At 42.0% G+C, this 23,623-nt stretch overlaps 1 protein-coding gene across 1 annotated transcript; it reads right to left on the reverse strand.

The window, feature by feature from the left end:
- Positions 1 to 4: 4 nt before the first annotated feature.
- LOC117494620 (transmembrane protease serine 9-like) lies at positions 5 to 21,286 on the reverse strand. The gene is made up of 12 exons (XM_034145554.1): positions 21,177 to 21,286; positions 11,616 to 11,639; positions 11,345 to 11,507; positions 10,898 to 11,181; positions 10,671 to 10,816; positions 9,140 to 9,482; positions 7,493 to 7,648; positions 6,033 to 6,056; positions 5,762 to 5,924; positions 5,338 to 5,600; positions 1,128 to 1,264; positions 5 to 424 (listed from the first exon to the last, which is right to left on the reverse strand). The coding sequence occupies exons 1-12, from the start codon at positions 21,232 to 21,234 to the stop codon at positions 5 to 7; spliced, it is 2,181 nt and encodes a 726-aa protein (XP_034001445.1). The 5' UTR covers positions 21,235 to 21,286.
- Positions 21,287 to 23,623: the final 2,337 nt, after the last annotated feature.

Genomic DNA, 23,623 nt, shown 5'->3' on the forward strand with positions numbered 1-23,623 from the left:
CATGTTATATGCCTCCGACCAGCGCATAGAGAGACATAAGGAGAAGACCGAGTGAGGAGATCACTCTCTCACCACTGCCGAACACACTGCCGTCCTCGGTGGGATAGGTGTGTTGGGTGGTGGGATAGGTGTGTTGGGTGGTGGGATAGGTGTGTTGGGTGGTGGGATAGGGGTGTTGGGTGGGGGTGGGGGTGGGGATTGTTGGACAGACAAAGTTTAAGTCGCTATCAACTCCTGAGGACATGTAGTCAACAAAGCCTGGTTTGCTGGAGCCAGTGTGATATTTGATCCAGTCTTCGTACTGGGACACACGGGTGTAACCTCCAGGAAACTTTGGCAAGGCACAGCCTTCTCCAAAACTCACGACGCCACTCTGGATCCAGACTGAACCCTTTTTGATCATCATTGGTCCACCTGAGTCTCCCTGTAGAAAGAAATTGATGGTTGAGGTTATATGATAGAAGCATCCACCCTGCTAAAGCATGATTCCCCTAAGGCTCTTTGTTTGTTTCAGTCTGACCTCCCTTAAAATAAATGTATGAAGCTTTATCTTAATCATTATGTCGAAAGCTGGCTTTTTCCATGTCTGAATAAAAATTACGAGAACTTCATTTGGCTTCAACTCTGTGTGTTTATTTGTTGGCCGTGTCAACATGTTTTTAGCCTAGCTTAACACAAAGTGTGGACGTTTTTCCCTCAGTGACGTTCTATTGCTTAAACTTAAGTCAACAATTCTTGCAACAGGGACACACCTTGTAAATAAAGTAATTCTAACATAACTAGAGCAAAAGTAAAAAGTCAAGCGTGTAAACGTGCATGAACTGCAGCTCATGTGTGTGATATTACAGTTCATAATTCAGGGATGCATATTAAGATTATTTTGAAACGTATCTACTGGTTATAAAAAGCCACCGGCCTATTGAAATATATATTTTTTCATCCCCCTGTACAATACATTTCTGAAGAAAGTGTCACAAAGTAAATACAATAAATAAATATGTTGGTTAAAGTCCCCCATGTCTATAGGGGCTTGAGTCCCTTGCGTGTTTTTGTAGGTGGTTAAAGTCTTTCAGACATTTCTGAAGAAAGTGTATTTATAGAGAGTAAATACACAAAAAGTTGGTTACCTGACATGAATCATTCCCTCCAGCTCTTAACCCAGCACAGATCATGTTGTCTGTGAGATCGTGGTAGGCACATGTGCACTCATTTTTTCCCACGATTGGGACCCTCACTTCCTGCAGGGTGTCGGCTAGGGGGCCATCTAATCAGAGATAGTTCAAACGTTAAGATTCAAGTTTCAAGGCTTTTATTGTCATGTGTACATAGCTACACTGTAGTTATGACAATGAAAATCTTAGGTCACAGGCTCCTCCAACAGTTCAACACAATAACACAGATAACATAGTAGAAGTAAATACAATAAAATAGAATATAATAGAAACAAAATATAATAACAGTGCAGAATATTCTATATACAGTAATTGGAATATTGATATATGAGTTGCAAACAGATGAATGTTATGTATGTTCTTCCCATTGATGGCGATAGGGGCGTGTCCCTCTCCCTGCTGCTTCCTGTAATCCACAATCAGCTCCTTGGTTTTGCTGACCTTGAGATGGAGTTTGTTATCCAGGCACCAAGATGTCAGGTTTTCGACCTCCTCTCTGTACGCCGTCTCGTCGCCGTCGGTGATCTGGACGGCCGCGTTGTCAGCAAACTTCACGATGGTGTTGGAGCTGTGTGTGGCCACGCAGTCGTGTGTGAATAGAGAGTAGAGGAGAGGGCTGAGCACGCAGCCTTGAGGGGCTCCGGTGTTGAGGATCAGGGTGGAGGATGTGATGTTTCCCACACGCACTGCCTGGGGTCTGCCCGTCAAGAAGTTCAGGATCCAATCAGAGAGGGCGCTGTTGAGCCCGAGGTCTCTGAGCTTGATGACCAGCTTGGAGGGCACAATGGTGTTGAAAGCTAAACTGTAGTAAACGAACAGCATTCTCACATATGTGTTATTCTGGTCCAGGTGTGAGAGGGCAGTGTGGATGGTGAGGGCTATGGCGTCGTCTGTTGACCTGTTTGCTCTGTAGGCAAACTGCAGGGGGTCCAGAGAGTCAGGGAGGGAGGAGGTGATGAATGTTTTGACTAACCGCTAAAAGCACTTCATGATGATGGAGGTGAGTGCTACTGGCCGGTAGTCGTTGAGGCTGGTGATTTTAGACCCTCTGGGGACAGGAACGATGGTGGAGTGTTTGAAACATGTGGGGACTACAGACTGCAGATGTCTGTGAACACCTCTGCCAACTGAACTGCACACACCCTGAGAACACGGCCAAGGATGCCATCAGGTACAGGAGCCTTGTATGGATTAACCCTTTTAAAGGATTTGCACACATCTGCCCTGTCTAAAACAAAAGGGCAGGGCTCCTGATCCTTCTGTGCCTCCACAGCCTGGCTGCTCTCGAATAGGCAAAACAAAAACGTTCAGCTCATCTGGGAGAGATGCGCACGCAGTAACCCCCGCTGCTCCCTTGTAATCTGTCATTGTTCTTAGTCCTGCCCACATGTTCTGGGTGTTACAGCCTTTGAAGTCAGACTCCACTTTGTCTCTGTATTGTCTCTTTGCAATGCTGATAGCTCTCCGGTGTTCATACCTAGATTTCTTGTACTCCTCTGAATCTCCACCTCTACGCACGATAGTGCGCGCTTTCAGCTTGGTACGCACCTCGCTGTTTATCCAGGGCTTTTGATTCGGGAATGTCTGTACAGTAACCTTCTGTACCACGTCATCGATGCATTTCCCAATGTAGCAAATAACCGTGTCCGTGAGTGTGTTGATATTTTCGTCCTCAACACACACCACTCCGTAGATTCAAAGCAGTGCTGCAGAGCTGAGTCTGACTCCTCACTCCAGAGCTGTCTACTCCGTGTCACCGGTCTGTCCCGTTTCAGTTTCTGCTTGTAAGCAGGCAGCAGCAGCTGTGAGATATGGTCTGATTTGCCGAAGGGAGGGCGAGGGAGAGTGAGGGAGAGTGAGGGAGAGCTTTATATCCATGTCGAAAAGGGGAATAAACATGGTCCAGTGTATTTCCGCCGCGCGTCGGGCAGCTGATGTGTTGATAGTACTTTGGCAGGACTTCCTTTATATTGGCGGTGTTGAAATCCCCGGCCACAATGAAAGCCGCCTCTGGCCGTGAAGTCTCAACACGTTCTCACTCCCAACCCGTCACATGTTGACGGTCGGTCACGTTCCCTCCCTGTCACCCTATTACGCACATGGTACCCCTTGAGCGTCAGTTTTCAACGGGCAGGGCGTCCCATTGACTTGCATAGAGCTCCCTGAAAGTTGGTAATAGACGAGTTGGGATCGCGGCGAAATGCTCTCCGCAGATCCATTCTCACAGCGTTTATCAACCTTTTTCTTACTCAATATCAAGCCACACTCATTGTGTTTACTTCTTTATTTTAATTGAATAATGTCGGACTTTTGTTGCCGTCAGTTAGGGGGAGAGTAGGGGCTCAGAAAACTGAAATCTGTATTGTTTCATCGTTTTTTCCTTCTAATTTTGTATTATTTTCTAAACCACACACTGTTATTTACTCAACAATAAGACACAATTATCCTTGTGTTTATTTATTTGTTTGATTGTCGGAGCAGCTCATAGTAGTTGCTTTAGAGAATTTTACACCCGGAAGTAAGTATTCTCTCCGCTATGTTTGTCCTCAAGCTCTGTGATTGGATGTTTGAGTGGCAGTGCGCCGAGGGTTACGCCGAGCGTCAAACAGAACTTTGAAATGGGATGGAACCACGGCAGACTATTCAAAACTGGATTAGTATAATCACACAAATTCTGTGTTTTATATTTAATAATTCTGTGTTCTTTATTTATTGAATGTTCAATACCTGACAAGGTCGGAGATGAAAAACTTGGGTCGCAGGTTCCTCAACAGTGCATTACAAGACATCTATCAATATGTGTGTATACCTCCACCATTAAACTGTCATATTCTGCACATTTCTTATACTATCTACCTACATCTTATAAGAGTATAATACATATGTATAATATCAGTTACAAAGAAAAAAAAAAAAAAAACGGATTTCACATCTTATAAACACCATATCCCAACGTGCATTGCGGCTAAAACATCCAATCACAGAGCTGAGGATCTTGCCTACGTCTGTTTCCGGTATTATTTATGACAGATGTATTTTGTTATTACAGTAGTGCCGAGAGACGGGAGTCGGAGGCAGGGTATCAAAGGTACAAGCTAGACTTTTATTTAGCATCAGAACAACATGTAAACAGCTTCAAGCCCGGGAAGCGAAGACCGGGGTAAACAGGAAGTCCGGTTAACTAAAATGTCCGTGCGGAACAATAGATCCGTGGGTGAATAATGTCAATCACCACATTACACACATTCCTTCACATTTTCATTTTAATTTAATTTACATTAAAGTATTTCGTGAGGCCTTCTAAAATGTTTTTAAATATAATTAGGGTTGTAGTTGAAGAGTTTGTAAATTGTTCAGGCAACGCAATCGCACAACGGCACGTCCGTTAATTCCACAACCACACACATGGATTAACATCGATTTAATACATTAATGTAGCCTTTGTTTCTGCTAAAAGAGGTGTCAACCAGCTGGGGCAACAAGAAAATCGGCGAAATCGAGTGTGACTATTACAAAATAAATAATTATTATATTAATATTGACAATAACAACCGACCGTCGGGGTAGAGCATTTGCCGGGGAGCGTTCTCATGGCGTCTATTATCAACGCTATGGGAGGTCTATGAAGGTCTATGGGACGCCCTGCCCGTTGAAAACTGACGCTCAAGGGGTACCCTGTGCGTAATAGGGTGACGGGGAGGGGCCCTGACCGACCGTCAACATGTGGCGGGTTGGGAGTGAGAACGTGTTGGAAGTCTCTGTCCTGTCGATTACACCAAACAGTTCGTCCAGCGCTGTGTTGTTGTCAGCATGTGGGGGAATGTACACAGCTGTAATCACAACCGATGAAAATTATCTTGGTCGATGGAAAGCCCGGCATCCTATCATGAGGTGTTCTAAATGAGGGGAACAGTACGAAGAAATAATCCCCACGTCTGTGCACCAGTTATTGTTTATCATGACGCACACACCTCTTCCCTTGCTTCTCTCTGAATTAACAGTCCGATCCTGGCGAAAAATAGTAAATTTGTCGGGGGCAATGGCGGAGTCCGGGACAGCGGAGTTGAGCCAAGTCTCCGTGAAAATGATCACGTTACAGAATTAAGTTAAAATTGGTGTTAAAAAAGACAACATACATCCTTGTGTCTGTAGTCAGTGAGCTTACAATTTGATGTAGTACCAAAACCAACAACCCAGTTGTTGTCTCCGGTGTTGAAGGTGCTGTTTGCAGAGGCCAAGCACACCGGCTGGATGTAGTTGGTAAACGTCACCGGGCTCGACAGCTTCAGAAGAGCCATGTCGTTATCAAATTCGTTGAGAAGGTCGCCGTAAGCAGGATGGACTATGATCTTATCAATTGCCTTTGACACGTTGTTCAAGTTTGGACCAGACATGCTTTCGAGGCCCAGAACAACCGTCATGTTGCGACTTGAAGACAAAGAATCAACATGGTAAATGTAGTTTTGTGACTTTAAGCATCCAAAGTACTGATTGATCAATTATCTCATCTGGCTCTCAACTAGGAAGCAACAAATGAACAATTACTCTAAAATATCTAAAAGAAAACTTGATCAATGGTGACTCCTTACTCTGGGTTGCAGTGAGCAGCAGTCAGAACCCACATATCGCTGATCAGGGACCCTCCACAATGGTGCATGCCATTCACTTGTATACTGGCTACCCAGGGCCAAGTTCCTGCAGCCGCATTTTGACCTCCCACAATTCTGAGGTTGTTTGGTGCCCGGCCACATGCTGACAGAGAAAAGAGAACAGATTAGACATGGACATGTAGAACCAGTGCTTTTCATAACTCACTGAAGAAATCTTGAAGAACTTGTTATGTTGCTCTTGGACGCTTACCTGGCTGCTGTTGTGAATGACATCCTGAAATTGAGAACACGGACAGAAAAATGTTATGCAAACGTCTTGGTTGAAACAAACGATGACAAGCATTTAGTGATGTAACAATTCACATATTTTATTTAAGTAAACTACACGCATAGTTCCTGTGTTGGAATTTTACTGAGGTCAGATGATTGACTTTAGTTAGATAAATATTTAATTGATAATTCATAGAACATGGCTTGTTGCTTGATTGACTTGGCTGGTTCTGTTGTACCAAAATCAATTTGTTTATTTTTTCAATGTAAAAATCGTATTTGTAAACTACCTAGTATCTAGGTAAGTGAAAGTAGTACAGTATATAATATATTCCCTTTGATTTGTAGTGGACTTGAAGTTTAAGGTAGAATGAAAAGATAATACTCAAGTACTTCATCATTGTACTTCAGTAAATGCACCTACGATCCATCCTTGCATGCCTTTTATGAGCACACATCAACAACAGACCTGAGATGTGGTAGTTTAACAGAGGGCCTGCTTTATTGAAGGCAGAAATGTCCTCTTCCGAAATATTTTGAAAACATAAAACATATCCTTTCAGTTCACTTTAAAGTCTGACTTGTCGTGACACAAAATCTGCAGTCTAGCCCATCCGAAACTCCTGATGTACTTACTGATAATGCTTTATTTCTGACATTAGTTTGATAAACTTCGCACAGCACGTCTTGTCCAATATAGAATAGAACACACTCGTGCTCATTTTATCTCAGCAACCAAAGTGAACACGAGAACACCAGAGAATTCATGAGTGCAAAATAAAATAAAAATTGAAAATACGGCAACAAAAAATCGGCTCAACCAGTTTAATTTTCTATTAAATCCCATTCTTTCGGGGGGTTTTTCGACTCATTTGCTAACGACGGGGAGACAAAATATTCCTGTTGTGTTTTTGAGAGGATTTAAAAAAAACACAATGACTACAATGGGTTTCATATTACTTCACGGTCCATTGACCCAGATGGGTAAACCTAGTTTGAAATATTTCACTTCTGCACTGCCTCTCCAGCAGACAAAACCATTTCAAAGATTAACCCAAATCAAAGTACCAATACTTTTGCTGACCATGTTATTAATACTTTTTTGAATAAAGAAAGAGAAAGACTAGATCCAATGAATATAGTGCAAGAAAAAAAATCCAAATCAAGCCGCACGGTTAGCACTGATTACAAGCACTCTGACACTTCAGTGACTTTAATTGATTGTCCTTCACATGCACTTGAACTCCTTTTGATTACATTATACAATCAGTCATTTGTTATTAGTAGATCAAATATGTATTCTTTAATTTGATCAGCTACACAATCTCTACTATTTTGGTCCCTTGAGATACCAACATCAACTCAAACACATTAGCATAATATCATTCAACAACAAAACATTTGTAATTGCTTAAAGAAAAATCACATAAACGTTCTCACCATTGGATAAGAGGATGATCATCACCGCTGAACCACACAGAAATTGGTAGAAAGCCATTTTTGCCTTCTTCCCTCTGTGCTCATCATTTAATACCCTGAACCTGATACCTAGCTCCGCCCACAACTTTAAACCGTTCACCTTTAACTCGCATTTTTCTATTGTTACACGTAGCAATCGATCACACAGAAGTTAACTTCTGTGTGATCGATTGTCTAACTTGTTTTTCTTGATGCCTTTGTGTCTAACTTGTTTTTCTTGATGCCTTTGTGTCCGCAGCATGCATGAAGCTCCCAGTGTTGCATTGTTCACTCAGATATAAATGAAATGGTTCATATTGATTTCACCAGTTTTTTGTTTTAACTTTTACGATTCCTTTTAGTCTAACATGAAAAAAACAATAATTCTCACCATTAGAAAGTTAAGTCATAAGTTACATTAAAAAATAAAAAGTGACCTTTGTTTTCTTCCATCTTTTGCTCCATTGGACGTCACTGTTCAATAACCCAAGATTAGTAGATAAAAAGTGTTGCTTAATGTTTGTCAAGCTGCCTATAGGTGTCTTCTTTTGTAATGGCTGATTAAACCTCTTCTCAGCACTATGTCCATGCGTTTAATGACTGTGGTTAATCGACAAATTCCTTTTTTTGTGCTTGTTAGGAGTTTCAATTCAGTGAGAATCTTCTGCATCAAGTGCAACATTGGTGATTTTATTGTAAACCAATAGAAAGCTCTCTCGATTTACAATTTACACCACTGAGACTAATCCCATCCACGGAATAACAATGAGACAGTTGCTCCTGGCTGCTTGCTAGTTAGTTTTCCGACACACCTAACCCTACACACACACACACACACACACACACACACACACACACACACACACACACACACACACACACACACACACACACACACACACACACACACACACACACACACACACACACACACACACACACACACACACACACACACACACACACACACACACACACACATAAATGGAGAATGACAGAGCAGAAAAAAAACAACAGCTTCCAGTTTTTGAGGTTTGCACAGTCGACTTATGAGTGGAGTTCATCCTGTACAGAGGACATTACGTTTTTTTATAATATCCCTACGTGGATCAAAAAAGTTTTAATGTGTTTCAGCGCACTGTTTTGGTATCCCAAACTTTACTGTTTTGGTTCATTCTCAAGGCTCTCATCAACCCAAACTAGTCACCTTATTCATAGGCCTGCTGACCCAAAAATAAAAAAGATTTATTACTCAAAAGATAATTCTTTATTTTAGTTTTTTATCCCGTTATGTATGGAAAAACAATCTTTACAAGACAATGTAAAATCTTTGAACATTTATTTTCAAACTTAATCCAGTCATCTGCAAAATGATTGACTTTCCACCAGAAATGAAATCAAGATAAGTTTAACTCTTTGATTAAAGGAAGAAATGAGGAAAATCACATTTTAATTATTATATTATTTTAAATCACAAGAAGGGTTATCGCTAATTAAAACATTTCAGTTATATATCTTAAATCATATTTTCTATTTTCGAACAATTAGGGCTCATCAAATCAAGTGAATGAGCCATTTGGGCACAGAAACCCTAAACTTGTCTTACTTCAACATCTCCATGTTATATGCCTCCGACCAGCGCATAGAGAGACATAAGGAGAAGACCGAGTGAGGAGATCACTCTCTCACCACTGCCAAACAAACTTTCGTCATCGGTGGTATGGGGGTGTTGGGTGGGGGTGGGGTTTGATGGACAGACAAAGTCCAAGTCGCTATCAACTCCCTGGGACATGGAGTCAACAAAGCCTGGCTTGCTAGAGCCAGTGTGATTTGTGATCCAGTCTTTGTACTGGGACACACGGCCGTAAACTCCAGGAAAATTCGGCAAGTTACAGCTTCTTCCAATAGTCACGACGCCACTCTGGACCCAGACTGAACCCTTTTTGATCATCATTGGTCCACCTGAGTCTCCCTGTAGAAAGAAATTGATGGTTGAGGTTATATGATAGAAGCATCCACCCTGCTAAAGCATGAATCCCCTAAGGCTCTTTGTTTGTTTCAGTCTGACCTCCCTTAAAATAAATGTATGAAGCTTTATCTTAATCATTATGTCGAAAACTGGCTTTTTCCATGTCTGAATTAAAGTAACAAGAACTTAATTTGGCTTAAACTCTGTGTGTTTATTTGTTGGCTGTATCTATGATGTTTTTAGTCCAACTTAACACAAAGTCTGGACGTTTTTCCCATAGTGACGTTATATTGCTTAAACTTAAGTCAACACTTCATGCAACAGGGACACACCTTGTAAGTAAAGTAATTCTAACATAATTATAGCAAAAGTAAAAAGTCAAGCTTGTAAACGTGCATGAACTGCAGCTCATTTATATTATATTACAGATCATAATTCAGGGATGCATATTAACCTGTTAAGCCCCGAGCCTGTTTTTCAGGTTTCAGGCTCGAAAATGACATGCCCAAAACAAATGACTACAACTTAACTTCTAAAAGGGTTATATGAATAATTTCTTTTATCAAAGCAAGGTTACATCTGTGAGTTGGATTTAGAAGTGTCAGAATCAATATAGATTTTTCTCAGTCAAAGTAAATTCAGATGGAACATAGCAAAAAAAGGTCAATTCTTACCTCCGCCGAAAGAAAAAACATTACTTATAGTGAAAACCACCCTTGAATGATGGGATGGTAGACTAAAAGCTTTTGGAATCCAAAGTATAACATGTAATAAGTACCCTGTATCAAGATTGAGGCAAAACAAGTGAAATTTGACCTTTTTAGAGAGGTTTAGCAAAAAAAAGGTCCAGGCGGAATAAGCTTTGGGCACATTTGGGTACATCTGGTTCCATCAGTGCCATTTGACCTTTTTCAGGTACCAGACTATAAAAATGGTGTATTACATTGAATTATCACCATAGGTATTCATTCCATCCAAAGAAAAAAAAAAAAAATTAAAAGATGAAATAAAAAAAGGACCCGCCGACGGGGTCTTTGGGGCTTAACAGGTTAAGATTATTTTGAAACGTATCTACTGGTTATAAAAGCCACCCGCCTATTGAAATACATATTTTCCTTTTCTCTTTCATCCCCCTGTACAATACATTTCTGAAGAAAGTGTCACAAAGTAAATACACAAAAAGTTGGTTACCTGACATGACCCCTCCCCTCCAGATCTGAACCCAGCACAGATGTTGTCTGTGAGATCTTTGTACGGGTAGGCACATGTGCACTCATTGTTTCCCACTACTAGGACCCTCACTTCCTGCAGGGTGTCGGCTAGGGGGCCATCCAAACCTGGATAGTTCAAACGTTAAGATTAATATTGGTGTTAAAAAAGACAATAGACATCATTATGTCTGTAGTCAGTGAGCTTACCACTTGAGTTGGCACCAAAACCAACGACCCAGCTGCTGTCACCGGTGTAGAAGGTGCTGTTTTCAGAGGCCAAGCACACCGGCTGGATGTAGTTGGTAAAGTTCACCGGGCTCGACAGCTTCAGAAGAGCCATGTCGTTGTTGTTGTTGTTGTACCAATAGTAGTAATTCCAGATGTTGAATGAAGGATGGACTATGATCTTATCAATTGCCTTTGACACGTTGTTCAAGTTTGGACCAGACAAGCTTTTGAGGCCCAGAACAACCGTCATGTTGTTGGGGCGGCTTGAAGACAAATAATTAAAATAGTAAATGTATTTTTGTGACTTTTAGCATCCAGAGTACTGATTGATATCAATTGTCTCATCTGGCTCTCAACTAGGAAGCAACAAATGAACAATTCCTGTAAAATGTCTAAAAGAAAACTTGATCAATGGTGATTCCTTACTAAACGATGCAGTGAGCAGCAGTCAGAACCCACATATCGCTGATCAGGGACCCTCCACAATGGTGCCTGCCATTCACTTGTATACTGGCTACCCAAGGCCAACTTCCTGCAGCCGCATTTTGACCTCCCACAATTCTGGGGTTGTTTGGTGCCCGGCCACATGCTGACAGAGAAAAGAGAACAGATTAGACATGGACATGTAGAACCAGTGCTTTTCATAACTCACTGAAGGAATCTTGAAGAACTTGTTATGTTGCTCATATACGCTTACCTGGCTGCTGTTGTGAATGACATCCTGAAATTGAGAACACAGACAGAAAAATGTTATGCAAACGTCTTGGTTGAAACCAAGGATGGCAAGCATTTAGTGGTGGAACAATTATCTTCAACAACAATCTTTTATTTAAGTACACTTACTAATACCACACTGTGGTATTTTTTTTATGTAAAAATCTTATTTTGTAAACTACCTAGTATCTAGATAAGTGAAAGTATTACAGTACATAATATATTCCCATTGATTTGTAGTGGAGTTGAAGTTTAAGGTAGAATGAAAAGATAATACTCAAGTAAAGTACTTCATCATTGTACTTCAGTAAATGCACTTACGTTCCACCTTTGCAAGCCTTTATGAGCACACATCAACAACAGACCTGAGATGTGGTAGTTTAACAGAGGGCCTGCTTTATTGAAGGCAGAAATGGACTCTTCCGAAATATTTTGAAAACTAAAACATATCCTACAGATGAAGCGTCTTATTTTGGACAGTTTAAAATGCGAGGGTCGTGATCGGTTCGTGCACGTTCCGTGATGGCCGGCCGGCCCCCAGTCAGACTTGATACCGCCCCCATGATAAATACATTTAATTATTGTGAAGCCAGCTGCAATGGATCATTGATCCACCATGGGGTGCAGTGGGGTTCCACACTGGAGTCATGTGAAATCAACTTCTCTGTTGTTAATAATGTTGTTTAGTCGGAAAAAACGAACGAGCCGGCTCTCCCGATTTTTAATCCTAATTTAATCATCATCATTGATGTTTATGTTCGCCGAATTGACATGAAATCACTGACAAATATGAATATTCTGTATTCAACTTCATTGAAACGATCAGGATGGGTGTTATTTTTCCCCACAATGACCAAGTCGCTGCAAATGATCCCATGTATTATGTACATGTACATGGCCACATTCTCAACAAAGTTACGTAACGAAACATTCTGTATTCCTTGCTTACTTTTTATTTAATGCTTTATAACAGCTGGAATAGTTCGTTTAGAACAGGCACCTCACTCGCAATCTGCTCCTCCGCAACGCCTACCACCTACCTCCGGCTGAAATTATGAATGTACAGTAAGGCATAGTAATCATAGATAACACGGCAGGCTTCGTTACAGTTTGTTTTCATCTGATTTCAAATATTTCAAATGTCTGAAGTTAATAAATACATTCTCAGTGTTCAAGTCAATAATAGTCATATAAGAAAAGTACTGATCTAATAACAGAGATTTTATAAGGACTTTTCAATGTTCGACATCGCTCATGTGAAATACAGTAAACTGGATGTTGTGGTGCCGAGAGGCGGGGTATCAAAAGTACAAGCTAAACTTTTATTTAGCATCTGAACACACTTGTAAACAACGTGATGCCCGGGAAGCGAAGACCCGGCGGAAACAGCTGGTCTGGTTCACTAAAATGTCCGTGTACAGTATATCTGGTACTAATGTATAGCGGATCTTTGTTAAGATCCATATGTCAGTAGAGATGGGATGGCAGAAGGTGCTATATATATATATATATATATATATATATAATTCCAAAGCTGGTAAAGACCTTTCAAATTTAGCAATAATAGTCATATAAGAAAAGTACTGATTTGTTCTTGAATCAACTTTTTTATGGAAAATGTTTTATGTAATTTTATTTCATTTTAAATAAAATGAAAGACATTCACAGTTAATGTAATTAGATATACATTATTAATGCCATACATTTTTGCATAAATATTTATTCAGTATGATAGCTGTCTAACAGAAGTTAAATCCATTTCTCACTTATTCTGACAATGTACTTAACCCCAAATAAAAGAACCCAATAAAAATAGTTGTTAAATAATAGTGAAGTCACGTTGTAATAACAATAACTCATCTCTCTCGGTTTTTTTTGTTTTCTTTGTGTGCTTTGCCAAAAGCCACTGTGTCAAGTGTCCTAGTTGGGTTACCGTAACGAACAGCAGCCGGCTCTCGATTTTTAATCCTAATTTAATCGTTTATGTTCGCCGAATTGACATGAAATCACTGACAAATATGAATATACTGTATTCAACTTCATTAAAATGTTATTAACGTGCCTAAACTCAGTAATTCACTAAAAATTACTGATCCCTCCGCGTCGCGGAGGGATCTTGATCCCTGGGTGTTATTTTTCCCCATAATGACCAAGTCGCTGCAAATTATCCCGCTTATTACATGGCCACATTCTCAACAAAGTAACGACATGACTCCCAATATTAATTAAAATGCTTTTATGGATTTAGAAAATATTTTATTGATTTAAAACATAGTTCTATGTATTGATTTAAATTTACATGCATCCGCTAAGAAAAATAGTCCGTTGTTACCGTTTTTTAAACAGTCAGAATGAAACTGCAGCTCTCAGCTGTGTGTTCACACTCCTAACTCTGATCTTTCTTTTCCAACAGTTAAGTTAACTGTAGGTTACTCTGAGTGACAAGCTTACAGTTAGTGAAGTAACACTTTTTTTTTGTGAGTCACGACCTCGCTGTTTCATTCTAACATAACGCTCCAAATATGACTGTTTCCACTCGGACTTCAATACAGCAACACCATTGTTTGGTTTCCATGGTAGCGTGTCTCTTTAGTAGCGTGCACTCCTTTCCTGTAAATTACAGGTCCAGCCAGGCAAAACAGTAATATGAAATATGAACGTTAGTTTTTAACTGAAATTATCAAATAAAGTCAAAATGTCACAGTGTTTACAAACATTGACCATACCGTTCACCAGCCCCCACCCCACTCTTTGTTTAAAACGAATTGGCCATCGGAATGTGTGTGTCCCAACCCCCCCCTGTGATATCTCTTCGCAGGGGGGAGAGAGTTAGACGCTCGTGAATTGTCAACGGGGGGGGGGCCTCTCTGCACGGAGGAGCCGCGGAGAAGTGAATCACAGTGATCTGCTATTTTAAAGTAAATTCAACACATATCGACCCTAAATATAGCATATATTAAGAACGAGAAAGTGTTAACATCGTTTTTTGTAAACACATGACCAATGTGCGAGGGTGATGACATCAGAGCATCGTCCTATGGGCTTAGCCCCGGACAGGTACAACAGGTATTCACTCAGAGGGAGGTAGTTACCCATTTACATGTCAAAAAGCAACATACAGTAGGCGGGTGGGGGATGGTGAACGTTTACATTTCTCTACAGCAGTGGTTCCCAAACTTTTTGTGCCCAAGGCACACCAAAGGACAAGTAAAAATCTCAAGGCACACCTATTGTGCGAAATAGCCCTTATAACACGTGTTATCACTCATATCATGTAAAATATCTGTAAATGTGCATAATTATTTACTAATGCCAAATAAAATGTATAGATAGAACAATCAGTGGTTCAAGTTAGTATATTCCTCAGTGTAACATATCCACTAGTTGCAAAGCTTAAACATTTTTATATATTTTTTTATTTTAAGGGAAAGGATGTTTTCACTACTCAGTTTGTCAACTATGTTACGGACAAACTTGATGTCATTACAATCATTTGATTAAGTCCTGCACTTCAAGTAAAATCAAATTTGAAAGGCTCTTGAGTCTATTCTACCATATATCCAAAGATTTTTTAAAGTTTAAAAAATAATTGTATTAAAGTTTTGTTTTTTCATGTGATATGTTCAGCACTGTCATTAGATAGATAGATAGATAGATCGTACTTTATTGATCCCAAATTGGGAAATTGTTTTTGTTACAGCAGCATAAAAGGCATTTTACAATAAAACAAAATATACAAGAATAGAAATAAAATAAAATAAAATATAAAATAAAATATAAAATATACATGTCAAAATACAAAATAGAAAATATACATACAGATATTATATATATATATATATATATATACAAATATACAAATATATATATATTCAAAATATATGGAATTATGGAGTATTAAATATGAAACAGATTATGTGTGAGTAAAATGTACAAGGTGGTTTTATTTCTAGAGAAACTATGGAGCAGAGAGTTCTCTTCCAGCCAGAGGTGATTTGTTGTACAGTGTTATTGCAGTGGGCAGGAATGTTTTCCAGTATCTGTCCTTGTGACAGGGGAGCTGCAGCAGTCTGTTGGAGAAGGAGCTCCGTTGACTGTCCAGCTGCAGGTGGAGAGGATGGGTGGGGTTATCCATGATGGACAACAGCCTGTTCAGTGTCCTCCTCTCCACCACAGCTTCAAAGGGTTCCAGCTTGATGCCGATGACTGACCCAGCTTTCCTGATCAGTTTATTGATCCTGCAGGTGTCACCGGCTCTGATGCTGCCCCCCCAGCAGACCGCAGCAAAGAAGAGTGCACTAGCCACAACAGACTGATAGAAGATCTCCAGCATCTTACTGCATACGTTGAAGGATCTCAGCTTCCTCAGAAAATAGAGTCTGCTCATCCCCTTCTTGTACACAGCGTCAGTGTTGATCCTCCAGTTCAGCCCATTGTCTAAGTGCACTCCCAGGTACTTGTAGACCTCCACAACTGCCACATCCTCTCCCAGAATGCACAGGGGCAGAGGAGGAGATGTCCTCTTCCTCCTGAAATCAATGACCATCTCTCTGGTCTTGGCCACATTCAAAAGCAGATGATTTCTTCCAGTCCACTCAACAAAATCACCCACCAGCGCTCTGTACTCCTCCTCCCGTCCATCCCTTATACACCCTACCACTGCAGAGTCATCCGAAAACTTCTGCAGGTGGCATGACTCTGAGTTGTATAGAAAGTCAGAGGTGTATAAGGTGAACAGGAAAGGAGACAGCACAGTCCCCTGTGGGGCTCCAATACTACCAACCACCACATCAGACAGCACACTGCCCAGCCGGACGTACTGTGGTCTGTCCGTGAGGTAGTTGGTAATCCAGGAGATGGTGGACGAGTTTACCCTCATAGCCTGCAGCTTGTCACTCAGTAGCCGAGGCTGGATCGTGTTGAATGCACTGGAGAAATCAAAAAAGGTGATTCTCACAGTGCAACCCGATCCATTCAGGTATGAGTGAGCACGCTGCAGCAGGTAAATAATGGCATCGTCCACCCCCAGGTGAGGCTGGTAGGCAAATTGCAGAGGGTCAAGGAATGATCTCACCTGCGGTCTGAGATGGGCCAAGACCAGTCTCTCAAGCACCTTCATCACATGAGATGTGAGTGCTACAGGGCGATAGTCATTGAGCCCAGAAGGAGTTGTCTTTTTAGGGACCGGAACAACGCATGATGTCTTCCACAGCACCGGGATGGTCTCCAAGTGCAGGCTCAGGTTGAATATATACTGGAGAACAGGAGCCAGCTGGCGTGCACAGGTCCTCAGGACCCTGGGGCTGATACCATCAGGGCCAGCAGCCTTGCCTTGGTGGAGTTTTTCCATCTGACTCTGGACCTGTCCTGTGCTCACAGTGAAGCGGGGGGGGGGGCTTGATGGCAGGGGGGATAGAGGGGGGGGGGTCTGAGGCAAGATGAGCAGAGGGGGGGGGGGGGGGGTCAGCGGCAATGTGAGCAGAGGGGGGGTGCAGAAGCCAGGCTGGGTGGTGGAGGAGAGGTGTGAAGTGTAGGTGGTGAGCAGAGGGGGGATGTTGACGCCAGGCTGAGAGGAGGAGGTGAGGTGAGAAGAGGAAGTGGAGGAGACAGCAGCGGGCGGAGAGCTAAACCTATTGAAGAAGGTGTTCAGCTCGTTGGCCCTCTCCAGGGTGCCCACAGTCAGTCTGTCTCTCCCTTTGAAGCCAGTGATAGCCTTCATCCCAGCCCAGACATCCCTGCTATTGTTCAGCTGGAGCTTAGTCTCCAGCTTCTTCCTGTACGAATCTCTGCCCCTCCTCAAATTGTCTCTCAGTTGATGCTGGATACTCTTCAGCATTGATTTGTCCCCAGACTTATAAGCTTCCTTTTTCTTATTTAAAAGAGTTTTCAGGTCACTAGTAATCCAGGGTTTATTATTGGGGAAACAGTTGACAGTTTTAGCCGGTAATATTGTTTGTTCACAGAAGTTGATGTATTCTGTGATGCAGTCAGTCATATTATTGATGTCCTCTCCATGTGGCACACAAAGCACGTCCCAGTCAGTGGTCTCGAAGCAGTCCTGTAGAGCCTCATTAGCCCCTGGAGTCCATTTCCTCACAGTCCTGGTGGATACAGGCTGCCTCTGCACCAGTGGGACATATTTAGGAGCCAAAAAGACGAGGTTGTGGTCAGATCTGCCCAGGGGGGGGAGGGCAGTGGCACAATATGCATTCTTGGTATTAGCATATAGAAGATCCAGAGTATTATTTCCCCTGGTGGGGCATTTCACATACTGAGTGAATGTAGGCAGAGATTTGTCCAGTTTTGCACGGTTAAAATCCCCAGTTATTGTTATGAATGCATTTGGGTGAAGAGTTTGGAGTTTGGCCACAGAGGAGTGAATGACGTCACCAGCCACCTCCGCGTCCGCGTTCGGTGGAATATAGACAGCAACTACGATGACAGAATAAAGTTCTCTAGGTAGATAAAATGGACGTAATCCCACAGCTAGCAGTTCAATGTCCGGGCTACAGAAACGCTCCTTCACAGTAACATGTCCAGGATTACACCATCGTTCGTTCACATACAGTGCAATCCCTCCTCCTTTCTTTTTACCGCTCAGAATAACGTCCCTGTCCGCCCGAACACTCGTGAAGCCGGGGAGAGCCGTGTTATTATCCGGGATGAGCGAGTGCAACCAAGTCTCGGTAAAACACATGATGCTACACTCACGGTATTCCCACTGCGTCTTCGTCAGCACGCGGAGCTCGTCCATCTTATTCCCCAAAGACCTCACGTTCCCCATTATGATGGCCGGTACACAGGGTTTGTACCTCATCTTCTTCTTCATCCTCAGCTTGGCCCCAGCTCTGCAGCCCCGCTTGAGCCTCCGAAGCTCCTCCGGGATGTCATGCCTGGCTCCAGGCAGCAGCACGGGTCGGCACAGCGCAATCAGCTGCTCACGCGTGTAAACAATGCCATCACTCCTCTGAGCATGGCTCTCCGACACAAAAAGTGAAAAAAGTAGCAGAAGAATGACCAGAAAACGTTCGAAGTAAAACGTGGCCATAGTTCGCTGCAAAACAAAATAAATATCCAAAGAAAAAAGTACAACTAAGAGAATAAAAGTAAACAAAAAGACAAAGAACAATAAAACACCGGGAGCTGCATGCAACAGGCAGCCACCAGCACGGCGCCTTACGCACATTTTAGGGATATTTTGTATTATAAAACTACCATACAGGTCATTTTGATAGTTTTAAGAGATGTCATGTAAAACTCCAACCTGTGTAGATATACATTATACTATAAAGGATATCAGAAGCACTATTTTAGATATTTTAAATTTGAAAAAATGAGGTGCAACATAGTTGACAATGAAAGTCAAACATTTGACGCAAATAACATAGTTGACTGGACACATTATTAACCATCAGCACTATGTTAATTTCAAGGCAGAAGTGCAAAATTCCATTGATAATGATGTGTAATGACGTCTACATGTCGTACAAATTGTCAACTAGGTTACCTGTCAACTAAGTTACTACAGTTATTACAGTACTGGGTAACTCAGTTGACAGGTAACCTAGTTGACAATTTCCCTATTTTGACCCATCATTTCAATGGTAGGCCTTGCCTGGATGACCACATGTCATTTTCTTGAACAGGTTAACATCACATTTGCACATATAATTGAATTAAAATCATTAAACAATTGTAAACCATAACAATGTACGTAACATTGTTGATTGTCAATGAGTATATTAATTGACCATGTGCTATTATACATAAAATATTGTAAAAATGTAGAGGACAATCACCACAGTGTGTTCAAAATGTCTGCCAAAGAGGAACATGGCATCATGTGATGCTGGTGACATGGTATTGGGACAAACAATTTTTGAGTTAAAGGGGGAAGTTCTGTTAGTAACATAGTTGACAGAACTTTTGCGGACATTCATATATTAAGATATTTAAATTATTTAAAGGGGGAAATCAATTAAAAATATGTTATTATTCTTTAGTATTTAGACTTTTGAAATAAATGAATCATTTTTTAAATTTACTTTAATGGTTTTTATTCATTATTTTGAATCCAAGACACCCTCAACTGAAAAACGGACATAGCAAAAACTGACAATTTAAGAACATCATGACACATTTCAAGCTAAATAAAGCATAGGATGCACATAATGTTTGTGTGATATTATAACATGCTTTCCAATAATAGGCAAAATATGATATTTTTGAAGAAAATAGTTAGAATAATTATAATTATCATCAATGGACATCAATGGACATGGAATGTACCCTAAATTGTAGAATCACTCAGCAGTTACATACACCAAACCTTCCAGTTATATTCCTATCAATATTATGAAGGCTTTTACAGAAGGGTTTGGTCATATATAATTCATAGCCTGAATTATATAACATTTTATACCTAAAAACATGGTGAAAATTGATATTTTAGGGCTGTTGACAGTATTTTCTGATTTATGGAGTGATACAAAGAGATATCACTCACTCAATTTCACTTTCCACTATGTCCACCGTTGTTTTTCACAACCAATGGCAGAACTTTATTGAGGCCTGTAATTAGTCAACTACAGGTCTCTTGGGTCAGTCTTTTTCTTCCAAAAAGCTTGTGACAAGATGTTATTGCTCTTGGGGCATTAAAAACAAGATTTTAACTTTAGTTTTTTATATAATATCTGCATTTTCTATTGTGAAAAACTAAGTCTTAGTTATTTAATATATAGCGCCATCTCCTGGTTAAACCCTGAAATTGGAGAATAGTGGGAGGGCCTAACATTCCTGAATACTGGTCTTTGGCAGGCAACTGGCTGGCAACTGGCTGGCAGTCGGCAGGAAGCTGTATGATGGGGTCCAAAATAAGAGGCTCCATCTGTATCAGTTAACTTTAAAGTCTGCCATGTCGTGTCACAAAATCTGCAGTCTAGCCCATCCAAAACTCTTGATGTACTTACTGATAATGCTTTACTTTTGACATTAGTTTGATAAACTTCACACAGCACACTTTGTCCAATAACACACTCGTGCTCATTTTGTTCTCAGCAATCGTGCAGAACAAGTGAAAACGAGAACACCAGAGAACTCATGAGTGCAAAATAAAATAAAAATTGAAAATACGGCAACAAAAAATCAGCTCAACCAGTTTAATTTTCTATTAAATCCCATTCTTTTGGGGGGTTTTTCGACTCATTTGCTAACGATGGGGAGACAAAATATTTGAGAGGATTTAAAAAAAACACAATGACTACAATGGGTTTCATATTACTTGACGGTCCATTGACCCAGCTGGGTAAACCTAGTTTGGAATATTTCACTTCTGCACTGCCTCTCCAGCAGACAAAACCATTTCAAAGATTAACCCAAATCAAAGTACCAATACTTTTGCTGACCATGTTATGAATACTTTTTTAAATAAAGAAAGAGAAAGACTAGATCCAATCAAAATAGTGCAAGAAAAAAATTAGCATAATATCATTTAACAACAAAACATTTGTAACCGTTTAAAGAAAAATCACATAAACGTTCTCACCATTGGATAAGAGGATGATCATCACCGCTGAACCACACAGAAATTGGTAGAGAGCCATTTTCACTGTGCCTTCTTCCCTCTGTGCTCATCATTTAATACCCTGAACCTCATACCTAGCTCCGCCCACAACTTTAAACCGTTCACCTTTAACTTGCATTTTTCTATTGTTACACGTAACAATCGATCGCACAGAAGTTAACACATATTTGAAGAAGCAATGCACGGGAATGTGAACAAAAATCCTTGAGTCTAACTTGTTTTTCTTGATGCCTTGGTGTCTGCAGCATGCGTGAAGCTCCCAGTGTTGCATTGTTCACTCAGATATAAATGAAATGGTTCATATTAATTTCACCAATTTTTTGTTTTAACTTTTACGATTCCTTTTAGTCTAACATAAAAAAAACAATAATTCTCACCATTAGAAAATTCAGTCATACGTTACGTTAAAAAAAAAACGTGACCTTTGTTTTCTTCCATCTTTTACTCTATTGGACGTCACTGTTCAATAATTCAAGTTTAGTAGATAAAAAGTGTTCGGTAATGTTTGTCAAGCTGCCTATAGGTGTTTCTTTTGCAATGGCTGACTATTTCTATGTGTTTAATGACTGTAGTTAATCGACAAATTCCTTTTTTTGTGCTTGTTAGGAGTTTCAATTCAGTGAGAATCTTCTGCATCAACTGCAAAATTGGTGATTTTATTCTAAACCAATAGTAAGCTCTCTCGATTTACAATTTACACCACTGAGACTAATCCCATCCACGGAATAACAATGAGACCGTTGCTCCGGGCTGCTTGCTAGTTAGTTTTCCGATCAGCCACGCAGAACATATTGCAGGTTTTTCACAAACGATGCGCGGCGGCCTGCTTGGGATAGGAGTCGCATTCATGTGTGAATATTTGAAAATTAACGTTTAGAGAGTAAAAATGTCAGGGTTGAGTGAAGCAGGCAGGACCCAAATGAAGGCGGTGACGGGACAGCTCTGGAGGACGGGCAGGAAGGCCATGACGGGACAGCTCCGGAGGACGGGCAGGAAGGCGCTGACGGGACAGCTCCGGAGGCCGGGCAGGACCCGGTGTCGGCCGGACAGGAACTGGAGCCGACGGGACAGGCGTAGACGGGATCCTGGACATGACATGGGCTGGTGTCAATGGGACCCCGGATGGAGCAAGGGCTGGTGTCGACTGAACAGGACACAGAGTTGGCAGGACCCCTGGTGGAACAGGTGTCGGCGGGACCCCCAACAGGACTGGATACAGAGTTGGCAGGACCCCCGGCGGGACAGGTGTCGGCAGGACCCCCAACGGAACAGAACATGGAGCTGGCAGGACCCCCGGCGTAGCACGTGTCAGCGGAACCCCCAACAGGACAGGATATGGTGTTGGCAGGAAACCCGGCGGAGCAGGTGTCGGCGGGACCCCCAACAGGACAGGATATGGTGTAGGCAGGAAACCCGGCGGAGCAGGTGTCGGCGGGAACCCCAACAGGACAGGATCTGGTGTTGGCATGAAATCCGGCGGAGCAGGTGTCGGCGGGACCCCCAACAGGACAGGACATGGGGTTTGCAGGACCCACAGCGGATCATGTGTCGGCAGGACCCCCAACGACACTGGACGTGGTGTTGGCAGGACCCTCAGCGGAACCCCCAACGCCACAGGACATGGAGTTGGCAGGACCCCCGGCAGAAGAGTAGTCGGCGGGAGCCCCAACGGGACAGGACATAGGGTTGGCAGGACCCCCGGCAGAACAGTAGTCGGCGGGACCTCCAACGGCACAGGACATAGGGTTGGCAGGACCCCCGGCAGAAGAGTAGTAGGCGGGACCCCCAACGAAACAGGACATGGAGTTGGCAGGACCCCCAGCGGAAGAGTAGTTGGGTGGACCTCCAACGGCACAGGACATAGGGTTGGCAGGACCCCCGGCAGAAGAGTAGTCGGCGGGACCCCCAACGAAACAGGACATAGGGTTGGCAGGACCCACAGTGGATCAGGTGTCTGCAGTACCCCCAACGACGCTGGACGTGGAGTTGGCAGGACCCTCAGCGGAACCCCCAACGCCACAGGACATGGAGTTGGCAGGACCTCCGGCAGAAGAGTAGTCGGCGGGACTCCCAACGGGACAGGACATAGGGTTGGCAGGCCCCCTGGCAGAACAGTAGTCGGCGGGACCTCCAACGGCACAGGACATAGGGTTGGCAGGACCCCCGGCAGGACAGTAGTCGGCGGGACCTCCAACAGCAGGCCAGGGGAGTGTTTTACTTTCTTGCCAGGATAACATAAATATATGTGTGTGTGTATGCTACCATGAGTAATCCTATCTGATGAGCGCTATGTAGAATGAAAGAGCAGAAAAATAACAGCTTCCAGTTTTTCAGGTTTGAACAGTCGACTTATAATGTTATAATATCCCTATGGTTGATCAATAAAGGTCCATCTCATCTTATTGCAG

This window comes from Trematomus bernacchii, unplaced genomic scaffold (genome assembly GCF_902827165.1).
Source record: "Trematomus bernacchii unplaced genomic scaffold, fTreBer1.1, whole genome shotgun sequence".
Classification (NCBI taxonomy): Eukaryota; Metazoa; Chordata; class Actinopteri; order Perciformes; family Nototheniidae; genus Trematomus; species Trematomus bernacchii.

Bases quoted from the DNA above. Each gene is read 5' to 3' on its own strand.
- LOC117494620 (XM_034145554.1), bottom strand. From the start codon at position 21,234: ATGGCTCTCTACCAATTTCTGTGTGGTTCAGCGGTGATGATCATCCTC. The intron at 11,640-21,176 runs GTGAGAACGTTT...TCTCAATTTCAG, and splicing joins GATCATCCTCTTATCCAATG to GATGTCATTCACAACAGCAG. The intron at 6,057-7,492 runs GTGAGAACGTTT...TCTCAATTTCAG, and splicing joins GATCATCCTCTTATCCAATG to GATGTCATTCACAACAGCAG.